The sequence below is a fragment of the Podarcis muralis genome, chromosome 12 (genome assembly GCF_964188315.1).
Source record: "Podarcis muralis chromosome 12, rPodMur119.hap1.1, whole genome shotgun sequence".
Taxonomy (NCBI): Eukaryota; Metazoa; Chordata; class Lepidosauria; order Squamata; family Lacertidae; genus Podarcis; species Podarcis muralis.
Window position 1 is genome coordinate 19,845,602 of NC_135666.1, and position 18,218 is coordinate 19,863,819.

Genomic DNA, 18,218 nt, shown 5'->3' on the forward strand with positions numbered 1-18,218 from the left:
TTTCTGAATAAGTTGCCACTGGGAGGTCAAATTGCATCCCAGGAAAAACTCCATGGCACCAGCAAGAGGAATATCAACCGGGCTCCAGCCATCAGAGAAGTAGCAGCTGCAGGGAGCTTGCTTGTGCCTTCCATGTCAGAAAGAACTGCCAGTTGCCCTTGGTTTGAGGACCAGAAGAGAAGCAAACTCTGCCTCCATCCAAGGTCCACTGGGAAGATACACCTTTTGCCTTTCATAGAAACATACAAAGCTACTTTGTACTGTCATATCATTAGCTCATTAGCTCAATATGGTCTACACTGACTGGCAGCAGCTCTCCAACAGCCTTACTTGGAGATGATGGACATTGGACCTGGGACCATTTGCATGCAAAGCATGTGATATGGAACTGAGCTACAGCCCTTTCAAGAAAGGGCATAATGATAAATGAAAGAACAGCTTGGCCAGAGAAGGAATAGCTGCTGAGAACTTTGCTTCCCCACTCTCTGCTGGAAACAACACTTGGCTCTCCGACCAACCAATTGCCCTCAGACTCCAGAAGTACAGGGAAGGGCAAGAGGAACAAAAAGCACTTAATAGTTTTTTTAAAATGTCCAACTCTGTTGGTAAACCACATTGGAAATCATTTCAGTGATAGGTGGGGTAGACTTTCAGGGATCTTCACTAGCTGGTTCCATTCCCCCCCCCCTCCGCCCCAAGCTTTTAGCTGTCTTTCAGACACACCCTCAAGCTAAAATTATACAATGAAAACAGGCCAAAGAATTCAAATGTTGGTCATACACAGGTGATTATCGATGCTTGAAGGCATGGTGGGAGGGGAGAAACAGTTCTTTCAAGCACAATACAAGGGGAGTGGAATGAAACGAAGCTGGCGTGCTTCACAGCTCTGTTAAACAGGACTTATTTCAAGTAAAATTTATTTTTTCTTGAAGGTAGGAAGGGGATACATTTCAGTAGTGGGGCAGTTAATTTTGATGCAACAGAAACAATTATCTCACCCAAAATATATCTTACATGACTATGGGAATAGTGGTCAAATGGAGTGTTGAAGGAAGCGTACTTTTTTACATGATTTAAAATTCACATTCTGAGAAGTATGCTCCAGAACACAACTCACAATATACATGAAATACAATCTCCAAATCCAAGCACAATACAATATAAAACAACTTATTATATCCAATTTATAACAACAAAATAAATGGTGGTGGGAGACCACCACGAACTCTCTGGAAGTTGATGCCAATACAATAACTTAAATAATAACTCTATATTGGACAAACAGGCCAATAACTCTATATTGGACAAACAGGCCAAACCTTACGCCAAAGAATAAACGGACATAAATCTGACATCAAGAATCACAAGACAGAGAAACCAGTAGGAGAACACTTCAATCTCCCAGGACATTCTATACAAGATCTCAAAGTAGCTGTTTTACTACAAAGGAATTTCAGAAATAGACTGGAAAGAGAAGCTGCTGAATTGCAACTTATTACCAAACTTAAAACCATGGAGAGACCTGGTCTGAACAAAGACATTGGATTCTTATCTCATTATACATGACAAAGCCATTTTTCACCTTCTCACCGTTTGCTTTTTCCTGTAAGACCTATTGCAGTCGTTAAGAGTCGTCAACAGGCTCATCACAGCTATCTGCCAATCACCCATTCCCACCACCCTTCTGAGTAATACCCCTCCCCACCTTCTCACTATATAGAAGGATCTGGCAACTTCTGTTTCAGTGTATCTGAAGAAGTGTGCATGCACACGAAAGCTCATACCAAGAACTAACTTAGTTGGTCTTTAAGGTGCTACTGGAAGGAATTTTTTTTTGTTTTAAATAAGAAAGAACGCTTCAGTGTGACATTCATCTTTAAGTGGTGTATCATCTTCTATTTGCTGTATAAATATATCAACTTCCTCTAACAAGTTTATAATCCAGAATACTATTTTTATTTATTTGCTTATTAAATTTGTATACTGTCCTTCATCTCAGGGCTAGATCTCAGCATAAAAATGCAAATAATACATGATAAAAACAAGACCAAAACAAACCCATAACATCTTCTCCCACAAACACATTTAAAGGACATATCAGTTTATAATTCAGAGCATTGTTTTATAATCTAGTAACACACAATGCAAAAGCGGTCAGGCAGGGAGAAATCCGAGAAAGAATAACAAGCAGGTGCACGGCCAGCGCAGGATTCAATTTTGTCTGTTTGCTTTGCACCTCCTGCGAACTCTACTCAGCGCCTCGTTCCACCTTTCCCTCCTCGAGGCTCACGCGCAGGCGCAATCCCGCTGCCGCCCACCGGCCTGCACCACGTGCGCCTGCGCGCTCGGACTCTTCGTCGGAAGGCGACGGAAGCTCGCTTCGGCTCGAAAGTCTGTTCTATATATACAGCACAGCAGCTTCTTTTATCGAAAGGGCGGGGTTGGGGGAAGAAGGGCCGTTTCCACGCGTGCGCAGCAAGTCCGAGGCGGGGCGTCGCGCGGCGGAGTGAGCTGGCGGCGTTCTCTGCAGTGGGTGACGTCACCCCCTCTCCCTTGCCCTGCCCGCCCGCCCCGCCTCTGCCCGGAGAAGGGGAGGGCCCGGATTCGCCGGCTGCAGGCGCCGCCATGGCTGCCATATTGGAAAGGAAGTGAGTGCAGGAGGCGGCGGCAGCGGCGGCGGCGGCCCTGGGCGGAGCAGCCCTTCCCCATTCTTCTCGGCCGCGGCGGGTCTCCTCACGGCTGCGACCCGAGAGTCTCCCCGCACCACTGCCAGAGGCAGGGGAAGGGTAGGCCGGAGGCGGCGGCGGGCGGCTGGAGACGCGGCCGCTTGATAAGGCGTTGAACGCCCGAGAGGAGGAGGAGGAGGAGACGGCTTTGGCCTAAGATGGCGGACCCGGCGGAGTGTAACATCAAAGTGATGTGCCGCTTCAGGCCTCTCAACGACTCTGAGGTGACTCGCGGCGACAAGTACATCGCCAAGTTCCAGGGCGAAGACACCGTCGTCATCGCGGTGAGTGCGAGGGGGAGGCCTGGGGGGTCGGCGAGGAGGGGCCGGAGCCCCCCTGCCGGGTGGTCGGAGCCGGAGGTGGGGGCTCCATGACCCAGCAAACTCTGGAAAGCGCGGCGGGGGCGGCAGTGTGAAGCACCTCGGGTGGGGGGGGGTGAGGAATTGGGTGGGGGGAGGGCGGAGGGAAAGCTGTTGGAGGGGAGAGACAGGGTGGGCTCACCCAGGGTGAGTGAGGGGGCGTGCGAGCCGGTGGTGGAACAGGGGCTGAGGGAGCAGAGGAGGGAAGGGCGTCGAAGTGGGGGGCTCAGTGAGGACCGAGGGGCGCCTTGAGGGGTCGGGCGTTGGCTGCAGGAGCGCCCCCTCCTCTTCTGCCTCCCTCCCTGCGCCGCGCCTGCGAAATCTGTTGGCCGTGGGGTTTTGAAATGGGGGGAAACAGTAACCTTCCTAATGCCATAATTCCAGCTGCTGAGTAAGGGAGTTGAGGCGCTCTAGCGCTCCACACAAAAGCCGCTCCAGTGATGTTGTTGTTTTGCTTCGTGTTTACCCGGGATGCCGGCTCTATTGCATGCATTAAAAAACAGATGCTGTAAAATGCACATTGCAATAGAGAGCAGTGGTGTAGCGGTTTCTCAGCCCCCGCCCTCCATCTCAGGGGGTTTGACACCAGCCGCATAGGAAGATGGTTTTATACCAAGTCAGGCCATTGGTCCATTTAGCTCAGTACTGCCTCAGCTGACTGGCAACGGGCCTCTGGGGCTTCAGGCAGGAGTTTCTCCTAGCCCTACCTGGAGATGCTGGGAGTTGAACTTGAGTCGGTTTGCTCTGCCACTGAGCCTTTTCCAAAGAAATCAGCTGACAATTATTTGTACTAAGGTTCTTTTTTCCCCACCTTTGCAGTTAACAGGCTGTAAAATATTGAATAATGAACCTTGCATACACTGGGATAGTTGCCAGACTATAAAGCGGTATTAAGCAAGTAGAGTTGAAACACGTTACAGATATGACGCTGGAACTGTACTAATGGTGGCTATGATATTGTAGCAATGTCATTTATAGTAAAACTTCAGTTCCGCTATGAAAATAGGTGTAGGTGGACAGCTAATAGTTAATAACTAGAACTCTCTGTAAGGTAAGTTTGACCTCCGAATGGAACTCACGGATTGGAATACAGTACTTCAAAAATCACATGAATGGGTGTTTTACTGAAGGAAGAAAATTGCACATGTTTATATTAGGAAGACAAGCTTTTTAACGTAACTGAAATAGTTGTTGATGTTTAAATACTTTGGATAGAAGTCAGCACAATCAAAAAGTGTTTTCGTCAGAGAGAACAATGACTTGATGAAAAAGAGTTCCATAGGTGAAACTCATGGTTTCAGTTTGACAGCACGCATAACAATGTGCACAGCTTTTTTTTTGTTTGTTAAGCGTTTCTTCTACAAGACTGCACTTCCTTTTTTCCCTCAGACAGGTACCTCTTTAAAAATCCTCTCTGATCTTCAGCATGATGTCACACTAAGTCTAGAGTCCCATTTTAAAACTGACTTGATAAAAGCTTTTTTGTAGTGCTGTAGATTGTTTTTGTTTCAAAGCCCCACCCATCAGACATCTGAAAAACTAGCATGCAGCTCAAGCAACTAACTTGGTAAAACCAGTTATTGAACTGCAATATCAATTTTACTTTTCAAAACTTTAAAAAATGCTGGGCATTAATGTTTGTTTATCTTGATAAATTAAGCTTGGACTTAAAAAATGCTCAGCATGCTGATGACATTGGAACAGACTAACGTGTTAGTAATTGGGTCGTGTGTGTGTATATATTTGGGTCACTAAATGGTCAACAAACTGTGTGTGGAGACACACACACATATACAGAGAGAGCGCCATTATTAGCCAATCATGTGTCTCCTTTTACAATCTAGCATTCCTATTTAGAGGGTTTAATAATTAACAGATTTTTCTTGTAAAATGAAAAATCTTGTAAAAAAAAAAGATTTTAAGGCAGAGATTGAATGGCAACCTGCCATGGATACTTTATTTGAGATTCCTGCATTGCAGGGGGGTTGGACTAGATGACCCTCTGGGTCCCTTCCAATTCTACGATACTGTGATTCTAACATTGTAACAGTATTGCCAGCAGCACCAAAATATCTGGTCAAATCCCAGATCAGTGATTGACTTCAGGCACTCAGAATCTCACTCTCTGTTGCCCATCTCTAAAACAAGAATTATGGTAATCGTCAATTTGGCTGCTGTGAAGATGAACAATATAGTCTTTAAAGCATATGGCAGGCTTCCAAGAGATTAAACAATACATTGTGTCCTCCCCATTCCTTGGGCATGGAAGAGTAATTTCACCTGGGGTGTTCTTACCCGGATGGGATTCATGATATAGCGTTAAGATGATGAGTGATATGATGAGCAGCAGTTAAAATGTTGTTGTTATTAGTGAACAATTAGTGTTTGAGGCCCTGCAACTAGGAATTGTGGTAGGAGTGCAGAGCCTCTGAGATGTGAGCTAGTAAGATACTGCTATACAGTGGTACCTTGGGTTACATATGCTTCAAGTTACATACGCTTCAGGTTACAGACTCCGCTAACCTAGAAATATTACTTCTGGTTAAGAACTTTGCTTCAGGATGAGAACAGAAATCACGCGGCGGCGCAGCAGCAGCAGGAGGCGGCTCTATTAGCTAAAGTGGTGCTTCAGGTTAAGAACAGTTTCAGGTTAAGAACAGACATCTGGAACGAATTAAGTACATAACCAGATGTACCACTGTAGTGCAAATTCATTCTTATTAGTCTGCTCTCCTATTTTTCCTTGTGTAAAATGTATTCAGCATTCTGCTGCTAAACATTTTAACTTTCCTGTGTTGAGCCCTGGTTTTGTAAAAGTACTAGGATTGGTAAATTAGGCTCCCAACGCCAGAGCTTAGTTAGGTCTCAATAATCTGAGCAAACTACAGTTTATGGGTAGTCTTCAAAGGCAGCCCCATGTATAATACATTACAGAAGTCTAATCTGAAAGTTACTAGAGTTTTCATAACTGTGGTAAGCCAGTCTATCCAGGAGGGAATCCAGTTATTGCACTGAAAAACTGAATTAATTGCAACCAGTTTAGCCTCCCATCCTGTAGACTGAATTGGGAACATTTTATCAAAATGGCTGTGTGAAAACAGTCTGTGTCATTATTTCTGGTAGTGTTTTAAAGCCACAACGCACATTTTTAAGCAACTTAGATGGTTTTATTGTTCATTCCATCATTGAGACATTACAAGCTCCTCACAGGTAAAACCTATACAGTTTAGGCCACAGCTTTTCTCAAGGAGAGAATATATTTGACTATCATATTAAACCATAGTTTATCAGGACAGTACCTAGTCCCTTCCTGGACTTGTGCAATCTTCTCCCCCACCACCCTGCAGCTGGGAGAAGGTGTGTTGAAGCTTTTGCCTTCACTTAACTGCAGATTGTCAAATCCAGTGTTTCAAACAGTGGTTAACAGCCATGGGTGATTTTCAACAACCCAACTTCAAGGCATGGGGGTTATGACACAGACCTGGTTTGCATGTCACACTAAACCAAACTATGACTTTGGGTATGTGTGGGCTTCCAAATAGGAAATCATTATCACTTTGCTCTTCACTAGTTGCTATCCTGTTGTGCTGAGCTTAGTCACAACTTGGTTTCGTATATTGTCTGAACCCAGGCATGGGGTCTAAAAGGTAAAGGTACCCCTGCCCGTACGGGCCAGTCTTGACAGACTCTAGAGTTGTGTGCCTTCCGGGTCACGTGGCCAGCGTGACAAAGCTGCATCTGGCGAGCCAGCGCAGCACACGGAAACGCCGTTTACCTTCCCGCTAGTAAGCGGTCCCTATTTATCTACTTGCACCCGGGGGTGCTTTCGAACTGCTAGGTTGGCAGGCGCTGGGACCGAGCAACGGGAGCGCACCCGCCGCGGGGATTCGAGCGCCACCCGCGTCCCTGGCATGGGGTCTAGCTCTTCCCAAACTAATCATGAGCTGAACCCAGGTTTGTCTTGTGGCTTAAAACTTACAGTTTGACCAGGAGAATTAAACCTTGAACCTTGGTTCATCTGACAAGGTAAGATAGGCTTATTTATGTTGCACGAAACTTTGGTTTAGTTTGACATCCAGATGCAGCAACAGAATAGTAGTTTGAAATGAGTCCTACTCATAGTTAGAAATAGGGAAGCCCAAGTACATGGTAGGCCTTAGTAGGCACAATGAGATCAGGTTTGTGTGTGCAAGATGGATTGTTATTGTCTCCCATCAACAGAAATGCATGGAGAAAAACATCACAGGATGTGCTTCTGCCACAAGCTAATGCCTTCTCTCTCCTTCTGACTCAATGTCTGCGCTTCTTTTCTATCTCTTCCAGCAGAGTTTCTGCCCCATCTTTGACATTTGGGTTAGCCGTAGCTGACTGTCTTTTGCTTCCCCCATATTGTCACCTGTCCTTTTTCTTAGTGGCTTAATCCTATTGTCTGTCTTGCTTCCACAGCATTTGTTCTCCAAATGGTGAGTAGGCTGGAGTGACTGGCTACTAGAGGAGGGAGATAGAATGGAAGTAGTAAGCTCAGCTCTGATGGGAGCAGAGTCAGATGGGAGAAACAGTATACTTGCTGTTGAGCTTCAAAGTATTCAATGAGCAAGTGAACCAGGGCTAGCGTGAAATATATACTACCTGCCATGGGTGAGCAGTCTATCTTCTAATTGCATATCTGTTTCTCTCAGATATTTCACTGTCTAATACAAAACTTGAGGCATGTCTTAGTCTTCCAAATCTATTTTGCCTTGGGTTTTGCATATCAAATTATGATGCACTTACATACTTGGCTAATAGTTTTCACACTGGCTTTAACGAAAGCTACCAGATGTTTATAGTACTTATCTTAGCAATGAGGGGTTATTTAATGCCTTAATGGTCTTAAACAATAATTCAGGGTATATTTGATGGACTTTGAAATTTACATCATTTGTAAACCTTACTGGACAATATGAATTAAAAGTACATTTTAAATAGGTTTAAAAAGGCAGAATACTGTAGCAGATTCCAAAAAAATGGTTGAAACTCTTGGACAGATATTCTTACTGCTTTCTCTGGCACTTTGTTTACAAACATTTAGCCATGTTTTGCATTCAGATCAACTTCTTGACATATTAAAAGAAGGTGACTTAAGTGGTCCACAAAGAAGAAAAGATTTGTAAATTTGTATACTTGGTGTTGGGGAATTCCTCTATATTCTAAAACTTGGTGTGTTACAGCTTTGCATGATTATGAAAAAGATTTGTGGTGATACACACACATAGATGGATACACCTGCAAAAACTCAACACGATGCTCAAATGAAAGGAAAACCAAAAGTCTGCTACCGTTATCTTCTTCCTTTTAAATTTTAAGAAATAAATAGGGAGCGATGGGTCAGAATGAAATTAGATCAAAAGCCATCATCAACAACAAAATAATTAATTGGTTTGGGAAGGGAGGAGCCTGAAACAGGTATAGGGCAGGCTTCTATTTTTAAGCATGCTTGTGTTGGATTGGGAAAACATAGGTGCTGGTTCAATATTCATATGCAGTTGTAATGCTGTATGTTGAGCTATACAAGAAGATTACATTGCTTCTTATACCAGCATCTACTTTAGAGCAAAGAACAAACATACTGAGAAAACAAAATGGCATAAAGCATCTGCTCCAGCTATTATTTCGAATTAGTCAGGATTAACACTTCTATGGATCCAAATAGCACTTTTACACAAACAAGCAGCGACAAAGTCAGAACTCATTAGCATGCGATCAGATATTTGCTGACAAAAGGATTATAGTTATTTTTGGTTACATGGAATTCAATACAAAAAATAAAGGCCCAAGTGGGCTGTAGTTTACCTACGCTCACATGGCTCTTTGTGTGAACTTGTCCCTTCCTTAGTTTGGATAAAGTTGAGTACCACTTGTTTACTTACCTGGCAGGAGCCTACACATTTGGCTGGCCTTGGTATCGCAACATTGTTTTGGTTGCCATTCTCAACCATTGCAATACAGTTAACTGTATTTGTGGGGCCTTGATAGCCACAACTGCAATCAACAATCTGGGAATGACTGCAGAAAAAGAAGCAAACCAGATCTAAACACTTGTTTTGTATGTGTAGTTCAGTGAGCTTAACGGCTGTGAAGGCAGATGAAGGTTGCTGCAGATAGGATCTACCGGTTCGTTGTGACTACTCATTCCATCAGAACAGAGCCCTACTGCGAAGACTGTGTGTTGATCAGTGTGCACTGATCTACACACACAAAACAAATTCACGCACAGGCATCTTCCAACCCCCCCCCCCCCCAAAACCCCTATGTACTCTTTTGCTTATAAATCTATAAGGACCGTAACTCAGTGGTAGAGCTGCTGCTAGTCTTTGTAGACAGTTACTGAGCTGGATGACCAATGCTCTAATTTGGTATAAGACATCTTACTATGTTCCATATTCACAGATGTTGGCTTTCTCCAGCAATTGTAGAGTGGCAGGTGTCCAGACATGTAAATAGCATAACTTTGTGGTGACAGGGTTTTAACTGACTTAACAGTAGACTGTATTTGGTAGTAATGCATAGTAAAACATATATTAATGGAAAGGATTTTGAATCAATGTTGCTGTTTATAGCTGTTTCCCTTGACGTGGTTCAGTTTGTCAAAGTATTCCTCTTCTCATACAATATAAGAATGCAAGATGTGATTCCATTTTTAACCTGTCATGGTTAAAACTTTTTTTCAGACTTAAGTTGTGAAATTGTACTTCATCAGCTTTCTCCCTTATGTTATCAAAGCCCCATTGAATTCAATGAGATTTACTTTTGAGTAGATTTAGCAGGAATTACTCTCCCCAATCTCAGTGTATTGTAGTCATTTTTAGCAGGGATCGTGTGATATACCTTTGAGGCTTATTTTCAGGCCATTTATTTGCTTGAAATTCAGCCTCTAAAGGTTTTGAGTGTGATCCAGCCAAATTTCAGTACTTAATAATATTACTGTTATGACTAAGGAGCGTTAACAATTGCTTTTTTTAAAAAATGAAATCAGTGGGTCCTGACTTGGCTGGATTGTTCTTAATGCCACTCCCCCTCGGCAATACTTTTATTGTTATTCTTAAAATGGATTCCTTCCTCATCAGTTAGGGAATCTGTTTCCACACTTCACAGTCTTTTAGCACAGGGTACATTAATATCTCTGTTTGGTAACAAAAAAACCACCATTCAATATTTGAACAGGATGGTATTTCAATAATATAGCTTCATTTTTGCTGCGGCTCTTATAGGGATATGAAAGGGCACAAAGCTAAAAGTGGAGATGTAAAAATCTGGTCTCTTTAATTTCTGACTTTGATTTTTATAGTTCTATTTTTGTATATTTTTCAGTCCAAGCCTTATGCATTTGACCGCGTGTTCCAGTCACACACATCACAGGAGCAAGTATATAATGACTGTGCAAAAAAGATTGTCAAAGGTAAGACGAGACTTCTTAATTAATGAATCGCAAATGGGGTTGTTGGGCATAATGTAATTCATCTCGTATTTTCCACCTAACATGCGTTTGAGGTACTAATTAAAATGCAGACAGGAAGATATTTATATAGTTCAGGTTAAAGAATGACATTGGTTCTTAAATCTCTGGCATTCTTCAGGCTTCATCCCCCCGCCCCCCCCCCCCCGTCTGTTCTATTTTGATTATTGTGCTGAAAATCTTGTGAACGTGGTGTGGGCTGAAGAATTGAACAGGTAGTAAGACAGATTGGCCTTCTGTCCCTATATCGGCTGAAAGTATAGGTATGCAAGATCTAGGGCTACTTTGCTACATCTGGATATATCTGCTTATGGGGCTTTGATATTAGCAACACATATAATTGTAAGATGTCTTTAGTCTTCCCAGCTGTGAACATTGTATTGTGAGGAGCAAGTATAAGTTCAGGCTCTTTACTGGTTACCTTGTTCTGGAGCTTTAGATAGGGCAATAGCTGATTCCCACCATCTGCTCGTTCCTGCTACCTGTGCATTTGATACCCTGAATTTATACAACTGCTTATTAGCTGTTGACATTGTCTCTGTCTCAAGAGACAGTGGAGTGCATTTCCGGGGATGAAGTCAAACCACTGGAAAATTGCAGTGCCTGCTGTGGCTGCAGAGACCAATATCTCGTAACTGCTGCCTACTGTGTTGTTTTTGCTCTATTAGAAGCACTGAAGTGACCTCTCTGGGACACAAGGCTGGGCAGTGTTTATGGGGGTCCAGGGCTGCATAAACAGCAAGACCCACCCCTTTTTGGCCTTGCTGATGTGGTCCAGAGGAAAGCAGAACAATACATTTGGCACCAGCTTGGCTGCAGGAGTGGTCAAAAGGAGGTGTGCAATACACCATCCAACTGTCTTAGGGACTCCACTCTGGAGTTGTGTAGGGTTTACTCCTTAGCCTTTTCTTCTCCTAAAGATGTCCCAGAAGACAGCAGGCACAGAATTTTCCTCTGGGTTTACACCTGAAGCCTTTCTCATGAATCAGTATAGCTGCAAGCCTATTAGCTGTAGTTGACAGGGAATTGCATGCACTAGCGGAGATGTAGTGGAGTTGTCCAAATCTGTCCAGCATGGAAACCATGCGGCTGCCTCAGGGGAACATCCCCTTGCCCAACTGCAAAATGCAGTGGGCTGCCGAAGGAGGGATGGAATTGTGTCCCTCTTTCAGCCTATGGGACTTGTTTACAAGGCTTCACCAGATGCAAGGTTACTTTATGGCATGCTGCATACTAAGTACTTGTTAGCAAAATTTGCTCAAATACTTTTGGAAGATAGTATCTGTTTCAGGGTGGTTCACATGAGTTGTGGATATATCATTAGTATGCATTTTCTTTCACCCTAGATGTACTTGAGGGATACAATGGTACAATATTTGCTTATGGGCAAACATCATCTGGGAAAACTCACACTATGGAGGTAAGATATTGTGGTCATGCGTACTTGGGACTCATTTCTCTAAACATATCTAAACCCTGTTTCCATATTCAGGAAGTAAAGCCTCCAGGTGTGGGGAGAAAATCAAAGTTAGCTGACAAGTTCTGCTATATGTGATATATTTTAAAATGGAAGACTTTTCTACAATAAAAGCTTTTTTTAAATTAATGCAAAAAATGTGTAGAGCTAGCAGAGTATAACACAGATGTCATTGGCTTATATACATACATACAAGATAACATAAGTCCTAAGTAGACTCCAACAATTATCCTTCCGGCATCAGGTGATTGCCTTGTGCTTATTGCCATTGATAACAAATTGGCTACAATGACACATGGGGATTTTTTCTCCCAACAAGTATTTAGCGTATTGAGCTGGTGTCAGGGCAGTAAAGTAAGAATCATTTGCTGATGAGTTTTATCATAAAAATCACTTTCTGGTTGTTAAAAGACAACCTAGGAGGGGAGGATAGCGTAAGTACCTCAAAACAGTTCAGAAGGCCACATTAAATGTGGCCTGAATCAACAGCTTAGGATAGTTGACTGCTCATTTTAGGAACTTACAAAAAGAATGATAACTGCAAATCAGTTTATTCCAATATATGGTCTGTCTCACCCAAGGTTTAGCATATTACCTAATGTATTTTTGGATATAAGTATAACTTAACTCAATAGAACTTACTCCTGAGTAAACATACTTGGGATTGGGCTGTAAGTCCTATTGCAGTGTTCTCTCCTCACAATTGAAATCTTTGGAACATACTTAATTAAATTTGTTTGGATTATTTATTTCATAAGAATATCTACTCTGCTTGATTGTGAAAAACCTCAAAGTGGTTTCATGCTTATATGTTAGACAATTAATTTGTTATAAAGGCATTTCCTAAAGGCTTTCTGGTTAGTGTTCTAAAAATCTGTAACGTATGTGGTCTTTGTTTTCTCTTTCTTTCTTTCTTTCTTTCTTTTTAAATCTAGGGGAAGCTACATGATGTGGATGGAATGGGGATTATTCCAAGGATTGTGCAAGATATTTTTAATTATATTTATTCCATGGATGAGAATTTGGAGTTTCATATTAAGGTAAGTTTGTTTTTAAATTATACATATGTCAAATTCAAGACAACAGAATTCTAAGTATTCTAAGAGATACACAATTTCCGTCTGGTTTGGAGAGCCCAAGACAGTTTAGGTTGAAAGTATGACTCTCAAATGATTTAGACTATAATTAACCAAAGACAGAGCTGTTCCACCAGGCCTTTGGTCAGGCCTGACTCCCTCCTTTGGCAGTCTTCACAGGACTTCAGCCTAATGGTTGCCATCATTTTGAGTTGAATTAATTTTAATGAAATGATTTTAGAATGTTGTATTATTTTATTGTTGTTAGCCGCCCTGAGCCCGGCTTCGGCTGGGGAGGGCGGGATATTAATATTAATAACAACAACAACAACAACAACAACAATAATAATAATAATAATAATAATAATAATAATAATAATAATAATAAATTATTATTATAGTATAATAAACCACTAAAAACATCCTAAAATATCACAAACCATCGCTTGTTCACTATTTAAAAGAATTGGTTTAATAAGACTGAATAGTACAATAATTTCTATATTATGTAGTATTATGTGTCAGCACTTTCTAAAATTTATTTTCTTTCAAAATCTAGTATGGAATAGAACATTGTAGTTTGCTAGAAAAGCTCTTTCAAAGGTTGTGCAAAATGAAATAGATTATAGTTGGGGATCTGTGATTAAGGCATATTGTTTGGATATGGTAGGTGGGGCACAAATAGTCATTACTTGTGGGATTATAACAGATCATTTTCACAGATGTTTGGGCATGGTTGATCATCAACCTTATAGACTTTCATAGTATTCTTTTAGATATAAATACTTAAAATTCTGCAAAGTGCCATTGTGTTGAATGGTATTTCTTCAGCTGCAAGTATGAAGCTTTGTATCTTAGTTATATTTGGGACTGTTAGTGATCTCTTTAGACACATCACTAGACATATGTTAACTGTATGACGTTTGCAAATGTTATTCAGAGATATAATGCCTGATAGTTTACTATAGAGATATTTACAGATCCTTTCTATGGTATTGGTGTACTAGTTTTCAGTTACAACAATTCTCAGAGTGGTTCACAAGAATAACATCAGATCTCTAAATGGATTGCATTGCCCTCCCAATGATAGATCATTAATATAAGTTGCTGTGGACTTTGGATTGGGCAGTGGTTACTATCCTTTCCCCCCTTATTTTTTTTCAGGTGTCATATTTTGAAATTTATCTGGATAAAATAAGGGACCTTTTGGATGGTGAGTACATTTTTTTTCCTTTGAGGGAGAATAGGAGCAGTTTGAGTTGCAAGCAAGGTGTAATGAAACTTGGATCTTGCACCTATCTTCTGAACCAAAAGTTAGAATGGGAAGCATAATCAGTTGGATTTCTGTTCCAGCTGTATGTACACAAAAACAGATTTAAGTGTGCAACGGAGGATAAGAACCAGAATAATGAAGGCACTAATTTTAGGGAGTTTTTGAGGATTAAGAAAGACTTAAGAGATGTTGATGGGCCCACAAAGCAAATGAAACGTGAAGACAAAAGGGTAGAATAATTAGAGGATATAAATTAAGGAAATAAAACTTCAGGCTGTAAACCAGAAGGAAGTTATTCTGTCCACGATTTCTGGCAGATTGCCTAGAGGCTAAGTATTATTGGGATATTAGATGTATATTGTACAGTGATAAATATAGAGGACTGGCTGTGGAAGATAATGGTATAGTAAAATTAATTTTAGTAAATAGCAGTTTATTTTATGCCTCTTGGGTGTTACATAAGTATATAGCATCTGTATTTGTTTAGTAATTATTCAAAAAGATTGCTTGAAGACCTTTTATAGCTTACTGTTGCAACCCTTATGCAGGACACAGTTGCAAGTTTTATAATGTTTATAATGGGTCAGAACTTTTCTAACATTACAGGTGGTTTATGTCTGGTTTAAAAGGTGGTCAGCAGACAGAAGTGTTCAGAATTATACATCTCACCCAGGGTTACTAGTTTTTGTTTAGTGCAAGGAACTATCTGTAATTTAATATAAATAAAATGTGTTATCTATTAAACTGTGTTAGAGTATTGATGTTGTACAAGCACACACTTGGGTAAAATTATTTTACCATATATACATATATATAACTTTATTTTTGATGATTAACCAGAAAATAGAACTTGGTGTTGTCATAGAAAGCTCAATAATAACAGCTTAAAAGGTTGCAGTAGTGCAGAAGGCAAATTCAGAATGGAAAAGTATTAGAAAGCAGACTATGTGTAAGTGACGGATACAATGCTATCATAAAAATCCATGATGCAATCATATTTTCAGTAGGACAGTTCTGGTCACCTCATGTCAAAAAGCAGTGGTGAACTTTGAGCTTTTTTGAGCGATGTCCTGTGCAATACCAAAATTTGGCACCATCCCTCGCCTTCTGTCTTGTGTCATTGTTGCAGCGCCCCCTGTGGCGCACTCTCAGCTCAGTGCCCAGTGCGGACAAACCAATCACACTCCCTGCGTCTGCAGAAAGGCTCATTGTGTGGAATCTATACCTCTATGGAATGTCTGCCTTGAAAGGAAAGACTAAAAACTTCCTGGCTTAGCTGAGGGGGGGAGGGGAGAGCTAAGGAACAACAAAGTCTAGACAGTGATAAAATCCAAGGAGAATGTAAATGGATAAATGTTGCTGCATAACAGTAGAAGTTAAGAATTGCCAAGTGGAGCTGGCTGGCAATAGGTTTGTTACAGATAAAAGGAATTAATACTTCACGTGACTCAATTGCCCTATGACATTATTTCCACAGTACATAGTGATGACCACTTAGCCTGGTTTAAAACAGGCCTATGCAAATTCATGGTCAATCAACAGCTGTTAACGAGGATTGCTAATTGAGACCTCCAGGTTGCTAGGAAGTGCTTGCTGAGTATCACTGCTGAGGAATAATAGGAGATGGCCGTTGTGATCATGCTATATTTATGAGTTTTCTGTGGTTAAAAGAACACCGGAATAGCAAGTTTTATTTATTTGTTCATTCTGTAGCTTCTGACGTGGGTAACTCTCAATGCTTTTTTTTCTTTCAGTCTCTAAGACCAATCTTTCTGTGCATGAGGACAAAAACAGAGTACCTTATGTGAAGGTGAGTATAAAGATTACACAAGTATGTTGGCCTCCTTTACAAATCTTGTATATGTTATTTACCTTATGTTCATGTTTTCACAGGGCTGCACTGAACGTTTTGTATGTAGTCCAGATGAAGTTATGGATACTATAGATGAAGGAAAATCAAATAGACATGTAGCAGTTACAAGTAAGTTGTTTACTTTGTAAGATTTTTTTTTTTTTTTTAAAGAGCGTCTCATGTTATCCTATTAACAAATTGCCAGTTCTTGTTCTGGGCATATAACTATAAAATTGTAAGTACATACAATATCAGTGAACTGGGTATTCAGTTTGCTTCAAATGGTTCCTTTCCCCCTTGGTGTTCTTCCTTCCGAAGTGTGTTCAGTTCTTCCAATTGCTTGGCAAGGCAGGAAATCCTGTGACTTCAGGGGAAGCTGTAACTCTTCTCTTCCTGTTGGAGCTTCTGTTCACTTCCTGCCTTTGCTCGGAATGCCTACTTGAATCCCTGTCTTCAGGATCCTTTTCACATATCTTTGGCATGTGCCAATTCTAATTCTTCAATGATTTTCTCTTCTTCATTTTCTTCAGTGCCTTTCTTCAGATATAAATATTTTTTTAAAAAATCTTTAATCCAAACTTTGAGTTTTCCTCCTCCATTTAGTGCTTATTCACTGTTTTCCTCTAGACCTCTTTCCTACTTCCCCCCAACCCCAGTTGCTATGGCCAACAGAAGGGAACAACTAAATGGGCCAACAGTGAATGGACAAAACCTGTGCAGGCTGTCTGTAATGTACAGCAGCACTCAGCGATTGCGTCAGCACTGGCCCTGCCTCCACTTTTAGTAGCACAAACAGCCTCCATGGAATACTCAGAGCCCTCAAGTGACCATGGACTGAGACAAAATTCCCCAGCTGATGAGAGGGCTTTATGTTTTCATCAAGTTGCTTGGGGATGGAAGTATACTGGCAATGATACTTTCAAAATCCAGTCTCCGCATCTTGCTTATAGGCTCTTTCTTTCCTGGCTGGTGATTGCCATTCTATCAATAAATTAAGAGAACTTGGAAAGAAGCTTTTGAGGGGAGGGGTGCCTCTTAGCAGGGAAAGAAGGGGACTTTGACTCTATTGTACTCCTTTTGACCTGTGGCCAGCATCTCAGGTGGCAAGCCATGTGACCTAAAAATGAAAAGACCTTGCAAGTCAAATGTGGCACCTGGATGGAGAAAATGCTGGTGTGTGCTGGATGTGGACATACATGTTCTACAGTAAATTATCACTGGTTTAATTTTCTGTCTAGAGCAACTATTCTGCCAACAGTTGTTGAAAATTCATGGTCCAAGACAGGAAAGAGCTTGGAGCACCTTTGGATAGCAGCTTGGATATAGCAGCTACGTTTCATACTTCTTCTGAAGCCCAGTTCCTTTTTCTACTGTCATAAGGATTAATCAGTGTGGCTGTGTAAAAGCAACTTCATAATTTCATGTACTAGGCAGAACACTGCTGACTAATTCCATCTGGACATGTAGTTTGTTTCTATAAGTTTAACAATTGGCTTCTTCCCCTTTGATTATTAAGCACTTGTAATGCACAAACAGGTGAGGTTTGTTGCCAGAATGCATACTTACACAACTCAAATTTCGTTACAGACATGAATGAGCATAGCTCTCGAAGCCATAGCATCTTTCTCATTAATGTAAAGCAAGAAAATACTCAAACAGAACAGAAATTGAGTGGAAAGCTTTACCTTGTAGACTTGGCAGGTAGTGAAAAGGTAATAATACATTTATATTTTGAAGCTGATTGAACTGAGTATGTAATTGAAATAAATTGTGTTCCCAGTTTCAATATTTGATCTTACCACACGCCCTAGTTTGCTACTGCTTCCAGAGTAAGGTGGTCATATTGAATTGGATTCAGACTAACTTAGTTTCCTTTGAAATCAATGAGACTCAAGTTCAGCTAACTTAATATTCTTCCAGCTAAAATGTAAATATTTTTACATTCTTTTACTAGTTTGTG

The 18,218-nt window shown here is 41.1% G+C and overlaps 1 protein-coding gene across 1 annotated transcript in view; it reads left to right on the forward strand.

Annotated features, from left to right (window-relative positions):
- Positions 1 to 2,610: 2,610 nt before the first annotated feature.
- Positions 2,611 to 18,218, forward strand: part of KIF5B (kinesin family member 5B) — a 35,428-nt gene continuing 19,820 nt past the window's right edge. Inside the window, exons 1-8 of the mRNA XM_028749883.2 lie at positions 2,611 to 3,010; positions 10,436 to 10,523; positions 11,927 to 12,000; positions 12,993 to 13,097; positions 14,298 to 14,346; positions 16,161 to 16,216; positions 16,300 to 16,387; positions 17,846 to 17,970. Coding sequence (XP_028605716.1) covers positions 2,885 to 3,010; positions 10,436 to 10,523; positions 11,927 to 12,000; positions 12,993 to 13,097; positions 14,298 to 14,346; positions 16,161 to 16,216; positions 16,300 to 16,387; positions 17,846 to 17,970 — 711 coding nt within the window. The 5' untranslated portion in view covers positions 2,611 to 2,884. The remainder of the gene's footprint in view (positions 3,011 to 10,435; positions 10,524 to 11,926; positions 12,001 to 12,992; positions 13,098 to 14,297; positions 14,347 to 16,160; positions 16,217 to 16,299; positions 16,388 to 17,845; positions 17,971 to 18,218) is intronic.